Below are 13886 nucleotides of genomic sequence, written 5' to 3'. Positions count from 1 at the left end.
GCTGCATTGGGAAGACCGTTGCCAGCAGGTCAAGGGCAGCGATCCTCCCTCTCTGCTCAGCACTGGTGACACCACCTCTGCAGTACTGGGTCCAGTGCTGGGCTCCCTAGTACAATCAGGACGTGAGCTTAGTGGGGGCAGTCCAGCAAAGGGCCACGAAGATGAACAGCGGACTGGAGCATCTTTCATATCAAGAGAGGCTGAGAGAGCTGGGACAGTTTTCCTGGAGAAAAGAAGGCTTAGGGAGAGGGGAGTGCTTCTTGTCAATGTACACTGACAGAAGAAGAGGGAGCCAGGCAACAGCACAGGAGGCAATGGGCACAAATGTAAACATAGGAAATGTCACCTGAACACAAGAAACCACCTCTTTATGGCAGGCGCCTGATCACTGGAAGCACTTTCCCAAAGAGACTGTGGAATCTCCCTCCATGGATGTATTGAAAGGCTGTCTAGAGCCAGTCCTGGACAAGCTGCTCTGGCTGATAGCTTGAGCAGGAAGGAGTTGGACTAGAGATCCTCCAAGGGACATCTTCCAAGCCTCATTTTTCTGTGCTTTTAGAATGCGCAGCAGTGGTTCTGAGCAATTTTCTGTGGGATCCCTGTGCTGGTTGGACTCCTGGTGCCCATGGAGCGGAGCCTCCTTTTGAGGATGAGCTCCTTCACTGTGTCATCCTGAGGACAGAGACAATCACAGATTACAAAGGCCAGCATGACCTCAACACACAGCAGTGCCCACTATCCCTGCCTCCACTACCCAGCCCCTTGCCACTAACTGGTGCTGACAGGATGGGACCTCTGGAGGCCTCCAGCACCATGGTCTGGTCTGAGCAGGGAGAACTTGACAAGTAGATCGGGTTGCCCAGGGATTTCTCCTGACCCAGCACACATCCAGTATCATGGTAGGTTTTATCTCCCCTTAAACTCATGAGAAATTTCCCCTTCTGCCCCTTCTGATTCTTGTCCTCATTGTGTTGTGTCCTTTCCACCCATCCTTGCCCCCAGGGCAGATCCTCACAACTACTCTGACCAAGCATCCTTTTACCAGGCCTGGCTGGGATGGAGTTAACTGTCTTTGTAGCAGCCCTGCTAATCGCTGTGCTTTGCATTGGTGGCTGAACCAGTGCTGACCTCACACCAGGGTTCTGGTGTTGCTGAACACTGCCCGTAGAGCATCAAGGCTTTCTCCCCCAAACGCCTCCCACAAAAGTCAGTCAGCTTGACAGGGGGCAAGGAAATGGGAGGGAAGACAGGTGGGACAGCTGACCTGAGCTGACCAAAGGGCTCTTCCATAACAATGGATCTTGTGCTCAGCAATAAAAGCTCGGCAAAACCAGGAGGAAGCGGTGTTGTTTGCTGTTGCGGTGTTTGTCTTCCCAAGCCAGTGTTATGGGCGCTGAGGCTCTGCACTTTAGCAAGTGGCTGAACACCTGTCTGGTCCTGGGAAGTGGTGTGTGAATTCCTCTTTTTGCTTTATTTGCACACATGCCTTTTACTTTTCTGATTCAGGTGTCATTCCCTTGATCCACGAGGGCAGTTGAGTGAAAAACACTGGGTGGGTGTTTGACTACTGGCTGGGGTCAACCCACCACAACAATCACAACCTACTCTCCAAGTGGGGCCTCACCAGGGTTCCTTGGGACTGTGCAGCCAGGACAGGGTGACCAGCTCCAAGCAGAGATACGCACTGGGGGTCCCTGCATGGGCTCAGAGGAGGGCCTGTGGAGACACCCAACACCCAGTGCAGAGGGAATGAGGTGGTGCCCGTTGGCTGACAGTTGGGCAGAGCCAGGGGCTGTGAGGGCGAGCACAGAAGACATCCAGCAGCTCCCCTGCACACCCAGAGTGTGCAGCATGGGAGAGGAGCCACCATGAGCTGTGGCGAAGGTCACAAAAGCTCAGCCTTCAGTTTGGAGCTCCCAGCAGGCAGTGCCAGTGGCTGCAGCCCACAGGAGAGCCCTGACTCCATGAGCAGCAGCGAGTCCCATCCTGGCTGTGGAGAGCTGCTCTGCCTGAAGAGGGGCTGCTGAGACCATTGAGGTGGCTCTACCCACCCAACATTTCCCCTACTAGGTGTCTCTTGGCTTCCTAGAACCATCACAGTGAAAAGGGGGAGAGCCCTGCCTGGCTGGGGCTGGTATGAGGGGATGGGGTCTGGAATGCGGTTCTTGTTTCTCCTGTCTGATCATGCAGCAACAAGCCAGGCTGGATATTTGGACTGAGGGACTTGTCTTGAGGGCCTCCATGGATAGGGGGATGGTCTACAGTTTCCCAAGTCCTCATCTGACTGCTGCCTTTTCCAGTGAGGATCACAGAGGCTGCCAGCCCTACAGAGAATGCAGAAGAGGCCTTGTCCTCCCTGTGGTCACAGCTGGACCCTGGCTGAGAAGCCTTGTCTTGGGGTGGCTTTTAGGGTAAGGTTTGACACATGGGGTGGGAAAGATTGTCTCAAGGACACGTGCTGGGCACAGGGACTGAAGGACTGCAGCAAAAGGTGTGGCTTCTGGGTCAAGCCTTCTTTCAGTGCCAGTCCTGACACAGGTCCCAACGTCCCACTCAATTTCACCCTGCAAGAGGGATGATGGCACTAAGACATGGCAAGCAGTGGACGCCAGTCCTTCTCCAGGCACTTCCCAGGCCTGCGGGAGCACCAAGAGAGCAAGGACTTCTGGGATGGCAGAGCCCTGGTTTGCTTTTGGATACTCAAATATAGTGCTTTGCCTTTGGGAGACTCCACCTTGGATGGCCCCTTCTTTTTGGATGGCCACCCCCAGGCACATAATTTCCTTGTAGATGCCCTCTGCTCCCCTGGGGTCTCCAGTTTCCCCTCCAGAAAGCTGGGCAGATACCATTAAGGCCTGTTACATGCAGGAGAGACCAAGGCAGGGAATTTGGAGCCCATTCACCATCTCCAGTGGCACTGGGAAGCCACAATGGATAGCTGAGTCCAGCCCTGACTCCCTAAAACATATCCGAGTGCCCTCTCCCTGCCACCCCACTGAGAAACAAGCTGAGCAACAGGCAACAGTGAGTGCAGTTCCTGGAGCCTAGTCTTGACTTCAAAGAAAAGAAGTGCCCAGCCTTCAGGAGCTGCCATGGGGATATACTCTTTATTACAGAGATGCTCTTCAGCAAGCCAGCTCTGACACTGTGATGACACATTAACCACAGCTAGTCACAGTGAGGTCATGCTTCTGGACATGTGGAATGAATATAAATATACCTGTGTGAACATGATCATCATGGGAGAAAATGGAATTAATCAGTGAAGAGAGATGGGCAGCTTACTGTTGCCGAAGGTGAACCCATTGAATCTGTTTCCTCAGGGCATCCTTGAGCTCCTGGTTCCTCATGCTATAGATGAGAGGGTTCACTGCTGGAGGCACCACCGAGTACAGAACTGCCACCACCAGGTCCAGGGATGGGGAGGAGACAGAGTGGGGCTTCAGGTAAGAAAACACTGCAGTGCTGATAAACAGGGAGACCACGGCCAGGTGAGGGAGGCACGTGGAAAAGGCTTTGTGCTGTCCCTGCTGAGATGGGATCCTCAGCACAGCCCTGAAGATCTGCATATAGGACACCACAATGAAAACAAAACACATTAAAACTAAACAGGCATTAAGGACAAGAAGCCAAACCTCCCTGAGATAAGCCTCTGAGCAGGAGAGCTTGAGGATCTTGGGTATTTCACAGAAGAACTGGTCCAGAGCATTGCCCTTGCACAGTGGTAGTGAAAATGTATTGGCAGTGTGCAGCACAGCACTGAGAAAGCCGCTGCCCCAGGCAGCTGCTGCCATGTGGACGCAAGCTCTGCTGCCCAGGAGGGTCCCGTAGTGCAGGGGTTTGCAGATGGCAATGTAGCGGTCATAGGCCATGATGGTAAGAAGGTAATACTCTGCTCCAACAGAGAAGGCAAACAGGAAGACCTGGGTCACACATCCAAAGTAGGAGATGTCCCTGGTATCCCAGAAGGAATTGGCCATGGATTTGGGAAGAGTGGTGGAGATGGAGGCCAGATCAAGGAGGGAGAGGTTGAGGAGGAAGAAGTACATGGGGGTGTGGAGGCGGTAGTCGCAGGCTACAGCAGTGATGATGAGGCCATTTCCCAGGAGGGCAGCCAGGTAGATGCCCAGGAAGAGCCAGAAGTGCAAGAGCTGCAGCTCCCATGTGTCTGCGAATGGCAGGAGGAGGAACTGGGTGATGGAGCTGCTGTTGGACATTTGGCTCTTTTGGACATGGAACACAATCCAAACTGGAAAAGGCAGTGACAATTTAGAGGAGATTTCTCTGAGCAAAATCAAAGCAATTTCTCAAATCTTCCTTTTCCTTTTCTAGGGGACCTTCCTTCAGCTCCATGGACATAGCTCTGGCTTGTGCTGGCAGATTGTTCCAGGAGGAGCAGGGCCTGCTGGCTGCCAAGCCAACGGTTCTGCTGTGCAAGTAATGTGTTCATGGGAAAGGTGCAACAGGGGCCAGTGGTGGTGTTCAACCTTCTCAGATGAAACCACTTCTAACACAGAAGGGCTTGTCAGCATCCACACTCTTACTGCCTAGTAACAGGGGTGGAAGAAGGCAGTTTTAGAGGTTTGCCGTTCTTTATAGCTTCCCTCATTTCCTCTGTGGAGTCTTCATGGATGCCAGAAACCCTAAGACTTGCTGCTGAACTCAGGGAGAGCAGAGTGTGTCCTGTAGATCAAAAGGATTGTCTGTGGTTTAGTGCTGAGTGAGAGAAGCTTGTCTGTACCTCGGGTTGGTTCCCAGGTGCTCTGTCCTTGCACTTTTCAGTGCATGAAGGGTGATCAAACTGCCATGTTAGAATCATAGAATCATAGAATGTTTTGGGTTGGAAGGGACCCCTAAAGGTCACCCAGCCCAACCCCCCTGCAGGGAGCAGGGACACCTTTAACCAGATCAGGTTGCTCAGAGCCCCGTCCAACCTGGTCTTGAATGTTCACAGGGATGGGGCCTCCACTACCTCTATGGGCAACCCGTTCCAGTGTTTCACCACCCTCACTGTAAGGAACTTCTTCCTTAGATCCATGTTAACCTGAAAGGCAATCAGACACAGCCTAGAATAGAGGGATCCAGTGCAGACCACTAAATTTCTCACCCTTCCTCGAGGTCTCAGCACCCTATTTCTAGCCAAGGACACACGTGGCTCATTTCACCAAGCCAACAGCATTTCCTCCATCGTAGAATCTCTGCACTTCTCCAGGGGCCTTTCACACTTACAAGGGTGATAGGGGGCACGTTCGCATTCAAGCACACCTCAGGGAGATAGTCAACTGTCTTAATGATAGCATGTATAATGGGAAAACCAGCATATTATCCAAGCCAACAGGGTGGATTGGCCTCAGCCCCGCAGGTTAGAGGAAAGCTGGGACGCTCATTCCTATGGACAGGCCTGCATGGGGGGACCCACAAGTTCAGCATGTGACTCTGCAAATGAAAACTCCACTTTCCCACAGCCCACTGGAATAGAAAAATTAAAAGAATGATTCAGGAAATCTCCTTACCTTATTTTTTTTTTTTACCTTACGGTAATCTCTTGATCTTCTCCTTCAGACATCCCCTTAGAAATGTCCTGGCAGTGATGTACAGCTGTGAGCAGCCCTGACCCACACAGCACTCCTTCAAAAGCAGAAGGACCCTGACTTGCTGAGGGTCACTCCTTCCACGCACAGCTTCTCTCTGCAGAACCCTGGGGAGCTCCCCAGGCAGGCTGAGAGCTGACCCTAGCAGGAGGCAGAGTCCCTGCCCCAGCACACAGCCCCCCACGGTGCAGGGACCCTGCTGGGAAGGACAGCCCTGGGCACACCTGCCTGCACACCCACCTTCACACCCTGCAGCCCTCCCTGGAAGAAGGCAGCTGTCATGCCCTGTCCTTCTGATGGTGCAGCAGGGAGTCCCTGCTCTGCAGCACGTCCTCCTCCTCCACACTTGACAGGCTCTGAGAGTTCTACTTACAGATCCTGTAATCTGTGTGATGTGCCAGCTTTAGGAGATCCCACCAGGATCTGCAGCTGCAATGCCCTGCAGCCACAGGCTTACTCTCTGTCAAGATTTCTCTCCCCACGAGTTCACAGGCTTGTCACACGGCAGAATTCCTGTAACCTCTCTCTGCCTTCGTCCTCTCCCCTTGGTGCCTGCAGGCAGTGCCCTCAGCCCTGCTGCGCTTTGCAGAGGAGCTGCTCCTGGGCAGAGCTGTCTCTCGGCAGCGCTGCCCACTTGCCATCACTCCCTCCATTCCCAGGAGCTCAGGCCAGCTCAGCAGCAGAGGACCAGCCCAAGGCAGCACTTACGCTGCCCCCTCGGGGCTCCCTCCAGGTGTCCCTGGGGCTCCAGGGGAACCTGCTGTGACACAGGCTGAAGTCATCCCTCATGTTCCTTCCCTCAGCTGGGGAGACACACTTCTTGCCAGCAGTGTCATTTCTCCTATGAGGAGAAGATTTGGGCATGAGAATATCCTGTCCTCATTCCATCTTCAGACAGAACACCTAGACAGTGACATGGAAGAAATGTCCTTTATCCCATGATGATGGAAGGGATTCAGCTGAGTCCATCAAGACACCTCATCCTATGTGTGTACTTCTTGTGCTGAAAGGAAACTCAGCTTCCTCCATGCTTGCCACAAACCCATAGGAGGTGAGATTCCTCTGGCCACAGTTCAGTTCAAATATAGGCACCTGCATGTGAGCTCCTTGTCTCAGCTCCCATCCTCATCAATGAAGGAGAGATGAGGAAGGAGATGCAAATGTCTGGCGACATCTGTGGTGCCAGAGGTGGTCAAAGAGACGTGCAGCGAGCTGTAGACTGGAATGGAGCAGTTCATAGAGATAGGGCATCACCCGGGGCCTTGTTCTTGGAGGCTGTTGAGAATTCCCTTTGGCCAAATGCAATGACAGCTGGTGCCCAAATGAAGGGCAGCTGAACACATGATGGTCAGGGCAGCTCACAGAGTTATTCACCTGAACAGTTGCAGTCAGGTGCCACAGGGAGAGCTCAGTCCCTTTCTTCTCCTTCCGCTGGATTTATTAGATCTGCACTGACCACATTGCCAGTTGCCACATGTTCATCCCCACACCAACTTACAGAATTCAGGGTATCTGCTCCACTTCCTGTTCACATCCAGGCCCAGGGAGCTACCGGAGATGCCAGGGCTTGCAGGAACAGCAGAGGACCTACAGGAAAGCAATGCCCATTCAGGGCGGGTGTGTGACAGACGCCCCAGACGGCATTGCAGGGAGTGTGATTGGCTGCCTGTGTACCATTGGCTGTTGTCATCAGTGAGAGGCATCAGTCATCAGGAGCCATCAGAGGGGCAAGGTCTGTCCCTCCTCTACCCAACAGCTGCAGGGTACTTGTGTGAACATGAACCACATCACACTGTAATCTGTACTCACACCCATGGTGATACAGCCAGGGAACAGACCAATCGTTGTCACCATGTTCCTGGACACATCTTGTCTTCAAGGACAGCATCCTGCTGTGGTATGCAAGAAATGCAGAAGCCGAGTGGGCAGTAACTGCAAGGCCAAGAAGAGGAGGAGCAAGAGGGCATCACCGTGACCACACAGTGACTGGCAGGACTGGAATGTGGCCTTGCTATAAAACTTAGGGCTCGAAATTAAACTGCGTCACTTGGAGCATCCATACTGTGTATGCTGCGTTTCCTTGATCCGCAGACGGCAGGGTGTCTGCGTGATCCTTCGGGTAACCTTAAAGTTGATACAAGAACCAACAACCTGCAAGCACAGCAATGATCCTTAGAAAACCTGAGTTGAGACTGGAAAGGGAATGCAATGGGAACCAAGATGAGCTGTTGCTACATCAGGAACAGTTCAAGAAGAAAGAGAGAGAATGCGGCACCACTGCTGAATTTAGAAGGAGCAGATGCAGAGAGATGTAGATAGATGAAGAAAAGAAAGAATCCGATTGTTCTATTGTACCATTGTAGTCCATGAAATACACACCACGTTTAGCAGTGAGAGGCAGGCTCTCCAAAGGGCAGTGTGTACGGGGTACGCCACGATATTTAACTCTCATATCATCTTCATTTTTATGATAGGTCTTGTTGTATAGAATATCTGCGGTTCTGTACCCGCAGGAATGGTAACCCCAACAAATACACATCCCGTATCACAACCTTTGCTCTCTCCAAGAGCCAGGTTTCAGGGAGGTCTCCAGGACCCATATTGCAGTCCAGAACTTTAACACATGTAAACCAATCAGACTGGCTATGCTGTGGGGGATTCACCTATCTAAGATTCACCTATCTTAGGGGTTGTGGGAGGGGTCTCATCTGTGACTACATCCACCGCATATTGGTCAGGTTTCTGGGTTCACACCGCCTTCAATTGGGAAGCAGTACACACCGAGAGAGATTCACATTTAGGGAATAATCAGCCTCATAAAAATCCGGTTGTTCTAACGGTTCTAATATATATATATAAGAATATATAGAATATATATCTAAAAGATATTTGAAGGCTGTCAAGTTGGCAAGGCGTGCTTTACCTTTGGGAAGGCCATGTTCATAGACTCATAGACTCATAGACTCATAGAATCATAGAATCATAGAATCATAGAATGTCTTGGGCTGGAAGGGACCCCTACAGGTCACCCAGTCCAACCCCCTGCAGTGAGCAGGGACACCGCTAACTCAGTCATGTTGCTCACAGCCCTGTCCAACCTGGCCTGGAATGTTCCCAGGTATGTGGTCTCCACTACCTCTCTGGGAAACCCCTTCAGTGTTTCACCACCCTCATTGTAAAGCATTTCCACTTTATATCCAGTCTAAACCTACCCTGCTTCAGTTTAAAACCATCACCCCTTGTCCTCTCACATCTGGCCCTACTAAGAAGAGTCTCCCCATCTTTCCTGTTGGCCCCCTTTAAGTACTGAAAGGCCGCAATCAGGTCTGCCCGCAGCCTTCTCTTCTCCAGGCTGAACAAGCCCAACTCCCTCAGCCTATCCTCATAGGAGAGGGGCTCCAGCCCTCAGATCATTTTTGTAGCCCTCCTCTGGACCTGCTCTAACAGGTCCATGTCCTTCCTGTGCTGAGGGCTCCAGAGCTGGACATAGGGCTGCAGGTGAGGTCTCACTAGAGCAGAGTAGAGGGGCAGAATCCCCTCCCTCGACCTGCAGCGCACATTGCCGGCTCATGTCCAGCTTTTCATCCACCAGCACCCCCAAGTCCCTCTCGTCAGGGCTGCTCTCGATCCTTTCTTCCCCCAGCCTCTATTGATACTGGGGGTTGCCCCGACCCAGGTGCAGGACCTTGCCCTTGGCCTTGTTGAACCTCATGAGGTTCACACAGGCCCACCTCTCCAGCTTGTCCAGGTTCTCTTTGGATGACATCCCATCCTTCTGGCGTATCAACTGCACCACTCAGCTTGGTGTCATCTGCAAACTTGCTGAGGGTGCACTCGATCTTGCTGTCTAAGTCATTGATGAACATATTAAACAGCACCTGTCCTAGTATGGACCCCTGAGGGACACCACTCATCACCGGTCTCCATCTGGACATCGAGCCATTGACTACTACCCTGTGGAGGCAACCATCCAACCAATTCCTTATCGACCAAACAGTCTGCCCATCCAATCCACAGCTCACCAATTTAGAGAGAAGAATGTTGTGGGGGACCATGTGAAAGGCTTTGCAGAAGTCCAGAGAGATGACATCCATTAGTTTTCCCTTGTCCACTGTTGTTGTCACACCATCATAGAAAGACTTGGCTTTCTTTTCACAGGTACAGTTGGGCTCAATGATCCTAAAGGTATTTTAAAACCAAATTATTCTATGATTTTATGATTGCAGGCATTGTTGCTCAGATGCAGGACTGCTTATTTTCTAGTTTTCAACTTTTCTTTACTTTTTCTTTTTTTTGCGTATTCACAATTTCTTCCCCCTACACATCCTGGTACTCTCCCATGCCAACAGCCCAGCTCTCTTTACCCTTTCCTCCCTGGCCCTCGCTTGGTTTCCTCTGTACCCTCATTTGATGCTTCTGAAGTTCTCACTATGGGAATTCCTTCCTTGGTCAGCAAATCCATTAATCTAGTACCTTCTTCTATTATTAGTAGCATCCTGTCATTCCAGATTCTATTCTCTTGTCAGAGACAAAACGTGTCAGGGCAAGCCATCTGTAGACAAACATGAACAGCTGTCCAAACAGAGCTTCACTCCAGGAGGACCTTCAAAAAGTGTGGGATCCTGTGAGTAGAAACGTCATGAAGTTTTACAAGAAGAAGCAACCAATCCTGTATTGAGGGTAGATAAACCACAAAAATTAGGTCAGGCTGAGACTTGAACAGGTCATGAGTGACCCTGAGGAGAAGGGTCTGGGCATGAAGAGCAATTCCCTATAAGCCAGTGGTACGTGCTCATCATGATAAGGGCAGCTGCACACTGGGCTGCATGAGGGGGAGCATGGCCAGCCAGGCAAGGGAGTTCTCATCCCCCTTGACTAAGCAGTGGTGTGGCCACATCTGGACTGGTGTGTCTGCATGGGTGGCTCCCCAGCCTGAAGGAATGGGGAAGAACTGGAGAGGTTCTGCAGGACATGTGCCAGGATTGGGTTTAGAGCCTGTGTGGAGAAGCTGATTGACCTGGGGTTCTTTAGCTTGATGAAGTGAAATATCTGGACTCCACAGAGGCACCTGACAACTGCTTGAAGGGTGTTTTCAGAGATGTTGGATCTGTTCTTGGTAGTGGGAAGAGAGGGAAAACTCCTCTCAGTGCAGCTTGGAAGGTTCAGACATGAGTTGATGAACAATAAGTCTCATTCAGAGGGTATCCTTGTGGTGCAAGAGGACACCCAGAGCGAGTCTGGATCAGACCATGTCTTTGTGTTTCAAGGAAGAACCAGAAACAGCTGGAGAGATACCATAGAAGTTCTAGAAATGTCAGGGTGAGAGCTGGTGATAAAGCAAGATGGGTGTCTCCAGCCTGAAAGAAAAGAGGTGCAGGTATGGGACAGTGTGGGAAAGCCTGAAGTCAAGATAGCCAAAGGCTCTGTCTAGGCCGAAAGGCCAAACAAGACCAAGGTCTTTGTCGCCTTGGCTAGGGCAGTTGCATCTGCCACCGTGGCCTACCAGGAGAAACTGTATTTTGGGGTGCTGGACTTTGTTTTCTCCTATGTCCTCCTTGGCCGAACAAGGACAGGCTGTACAGTTTTCCTGCACTTGGCATTGCTCACCCTCACACCCCACTGCCCCCAGAAAGAGCCCTGAGCCATGCAGAAGGGACAGGATCTGCCTTCCCAGGGCCTGTGGTTAAGGCCTTGGCCTTTCTGTTGCCTAAAACCAACCAAGGATTTGACAGCGTTACAGCCACTTGCACAGTGCCTTTAACTGTCTGCAATCATGGCCTCCAATGCGCTGCTCTAACGAGTCCCTGGGGAGGCTCTGTCAGTAATGGCCCTCACTGGGGCCCATTACTGCTTCAAGGTACTTTGAGTTTTTCTCCTGACTTGGACATCCTCAGAGGTTTCTTCAATCTCCTCTCTGTATCTGAGCTCCATGGACTCAGCCCCAAAGACCATGCACTCCTGAAAATACAAAAAGCCCCAATGATCTCTCTCTCATCCTTTAATTGTCTTCAAGTCTTCAGGACTTGTGCATGTCCTTGGAAAGGTTCTCCAGTGCAGTTAAAAAGGAAGATTTCAAAGTGCATCTCCTCAAAATGATGCTTGATTTTCAAGGGTCTATTTTATTGCTTTTCTCTCTAGAGAAGAGGAGATAGCAGCATTCTGCAAGTGATTCCAGGAGCCCTCCTCGGGGGGTCTGGAGAGGTAGGAGAAGCAGTCCCTGCAGGTCTGACACTCTAGGGGCAACCTTCCTCCACACCTCCCACACCCCACCATTGCTCTCAATGGCCCCCTGGCACTTCCATCACTTTTCCTGACATCAGACTTCTCCACTGAAGCCTGCAGCTGCAGGTGACAGCTCCTTTGCACCATCTCCCCATGCTCTCCTTAGAGAACTGAATGCACACAGGCACTGAGGGATGTTTTCCTATTGGCAAACAAAGAAAAAGCCAAGCATGACCAAGTTCCGTCAACAAAACTCACTCTGCAAGCACATGCTCAGTACAGGCGGCCTCTAATGAGGTTGCCTTTTGACAAGGGATAAGCTTAGGAGAAATATTTTAGGTGGGTGGATAAACAAAGGTAGATGGCAACACAATTGAAGAGTTGTCTGAGGAGACAATTAGACTGCTGAAAGACAGGCAAACTTGTAACTGCCTGATGTCAACGCAGCACCTGGCTGGGTGACAGGACTTGAGGATGAAGAAAGAGTACGGCAAGGAGAAAAGCGGAGAATAATAGAAAGGGCCTTTCCCTATGCAGTCTGCATGGGAAAAGGTGACCTTAGCAATGGTTGTTCTACCTAGAGAGGTGTAAATATATGAAAGGTTAGAGAAATTAAACACACTGTAAAACAGGCAGAAGAGTGGCAATGAAGTTACAGTGAAAGATCGCCATTTCTTTGGAATATCCCTGTTGAAAAGTAATGGGATTTTTAGAGGTCTCTTTGCAAGTGAGGACAATCCAGTGTTGCACCCATCTTTGAATGAGGCCAAAAGTGCAACCCAGAGAACCCCAGGCTGTAGAAGCTCACTGTGGTGACGAGTGTGCCTTGGAACGACTGCTCTTGGGTGATGTTTCTGGGCACCTAAAAGGGAAGAATGTGTCCCAGTGCAGTCAGCATGGATTACCCAAGGGTAAATCATGCCTCACCCACCTGATCGCCTTCATGAAGAAGTCACTGCTTTTCTGCACAAGGGGAGAAGAGTGGATGTCATTGACCTCCACTTTAGCAAGAATTTGGACATGGTCTCCCTCAATATCCTTGTGCCCAAATTAGTCCATGACAGTCTGGATGGGGAGACAAAGAGCTGGGTAAAACACCAGCTGGATGATGACACCCTACCTGGAGGCCAGGGGGAGATATTGGCGCATTGTGGGGCAGCAGAGGGCACTCTTCCAAGCTCTGTGCGGTGGAACCCCTGTATCCATGACCCGGAGGAGGCAACTGCCACCACGTTTGTCGCTGGCACTAAATTGGGAGGAGCATTCCTGTGCCCTAGGGCTGCCCTTCAGGGGAAACCTGACCGGCAGAAGGACTGTCCTGTCAGGAATATGATGAGACAGAAGGACAAAGGCCAGGTGCTGCTCCTGGGATAGCCTAACCCCCTTCAGCGGCAGGGCCTGGGGCCTGCCTGGCTGGGGAATAGCTCTGTGGAAAAGGCCCTGGTGATGCTGGGGGGCAGAAGGCCAAACCTGATCCACCCGGGTGGCCTGGTAGCAAATGCAGGCAGCAGTGTCCGGGAGTCTCACCAAAGGAGTGAGGGAAGTGATTGTCTCCCCCTGCTCATTGCTCATTAGACCATGTATACGCTGCTGTGTCAATTTTTGGTCCCCCACTGCAGAAGGGTAGGAGGGAGTGAGCACCTGTGGGGCTGCTTGGCCCCTGGCTAGAGATATCCACCACAGCAAGCAGCGAATTCAGTGCAGGAGAGTCATGGAGATGCTCAGCGGTTGGAGCACTGGCCTGGGAGAAGAAATTGCCGGAAGGGGCCTTGTTCAACCTGCAGGAGGGAACGCCTTGGGAACCTCCTGGTGACCTGCTGGTCCTTAGGGGGAGGTTTTGAGGAAGATGAAACCAGTCTTGTCACTGTATTGCTTGGCAGGAGACTAATAGACAATAGTCAGAGGTCAGAATAAGGAAGGTTTTGGCCAGAGGTAAGGAAATGACATCTCTGCAGAGCATGGGGTGCTTTAGGCAGAAGGTAAACAAATCCTCTGACTTGGGGTGTCAATGAATGGAAATTTTCAATAGTTGTCATGGCAAGGCCATGCGCCCCCTGTTGGGCCAGATCTGCA

The 13886-nt window shown here is 51.4% G+C and overlaps 1 protein-coding gene across 1 annotated transcript; it reads right to left on the bottom strand.

Moving 5' to 3' along the window:
* Positions 1-3281: 3281 nt before the first annotated feature.
* Positions 3282-4217, bottom strand: LOC104134356 (olfactory receptor 14A16). Its single transcript, XM_035903309.1, has one exon. It carries the CDS (start codon positions 4215-4217, stop codon positions 3282-3284), a length of 936 nt encoding a protein of 311 aa, XP_035759202.1.
* Positions 4218-13886: the final 9669 nt, after the last annotated feature.

This window comes from Egretta garzetta, unplaced genomic scaffold, assembly GCF_000687185.1.
Source record: "Egretta garzetta isolate BGI_Z169 unplaced genomic scaffold, ASM68718v1 scaffold761, whole genome shotgun sequence".
Lineage (NCBI taxonomy): Eukaryota > Metazoa > Chordata > Aves > Pelecaniformes > Ardeidae > Egretta > Egretta garzetta.
This window is presented reverse-complemented; position numbering and strand designations above follow the sequence as displayed.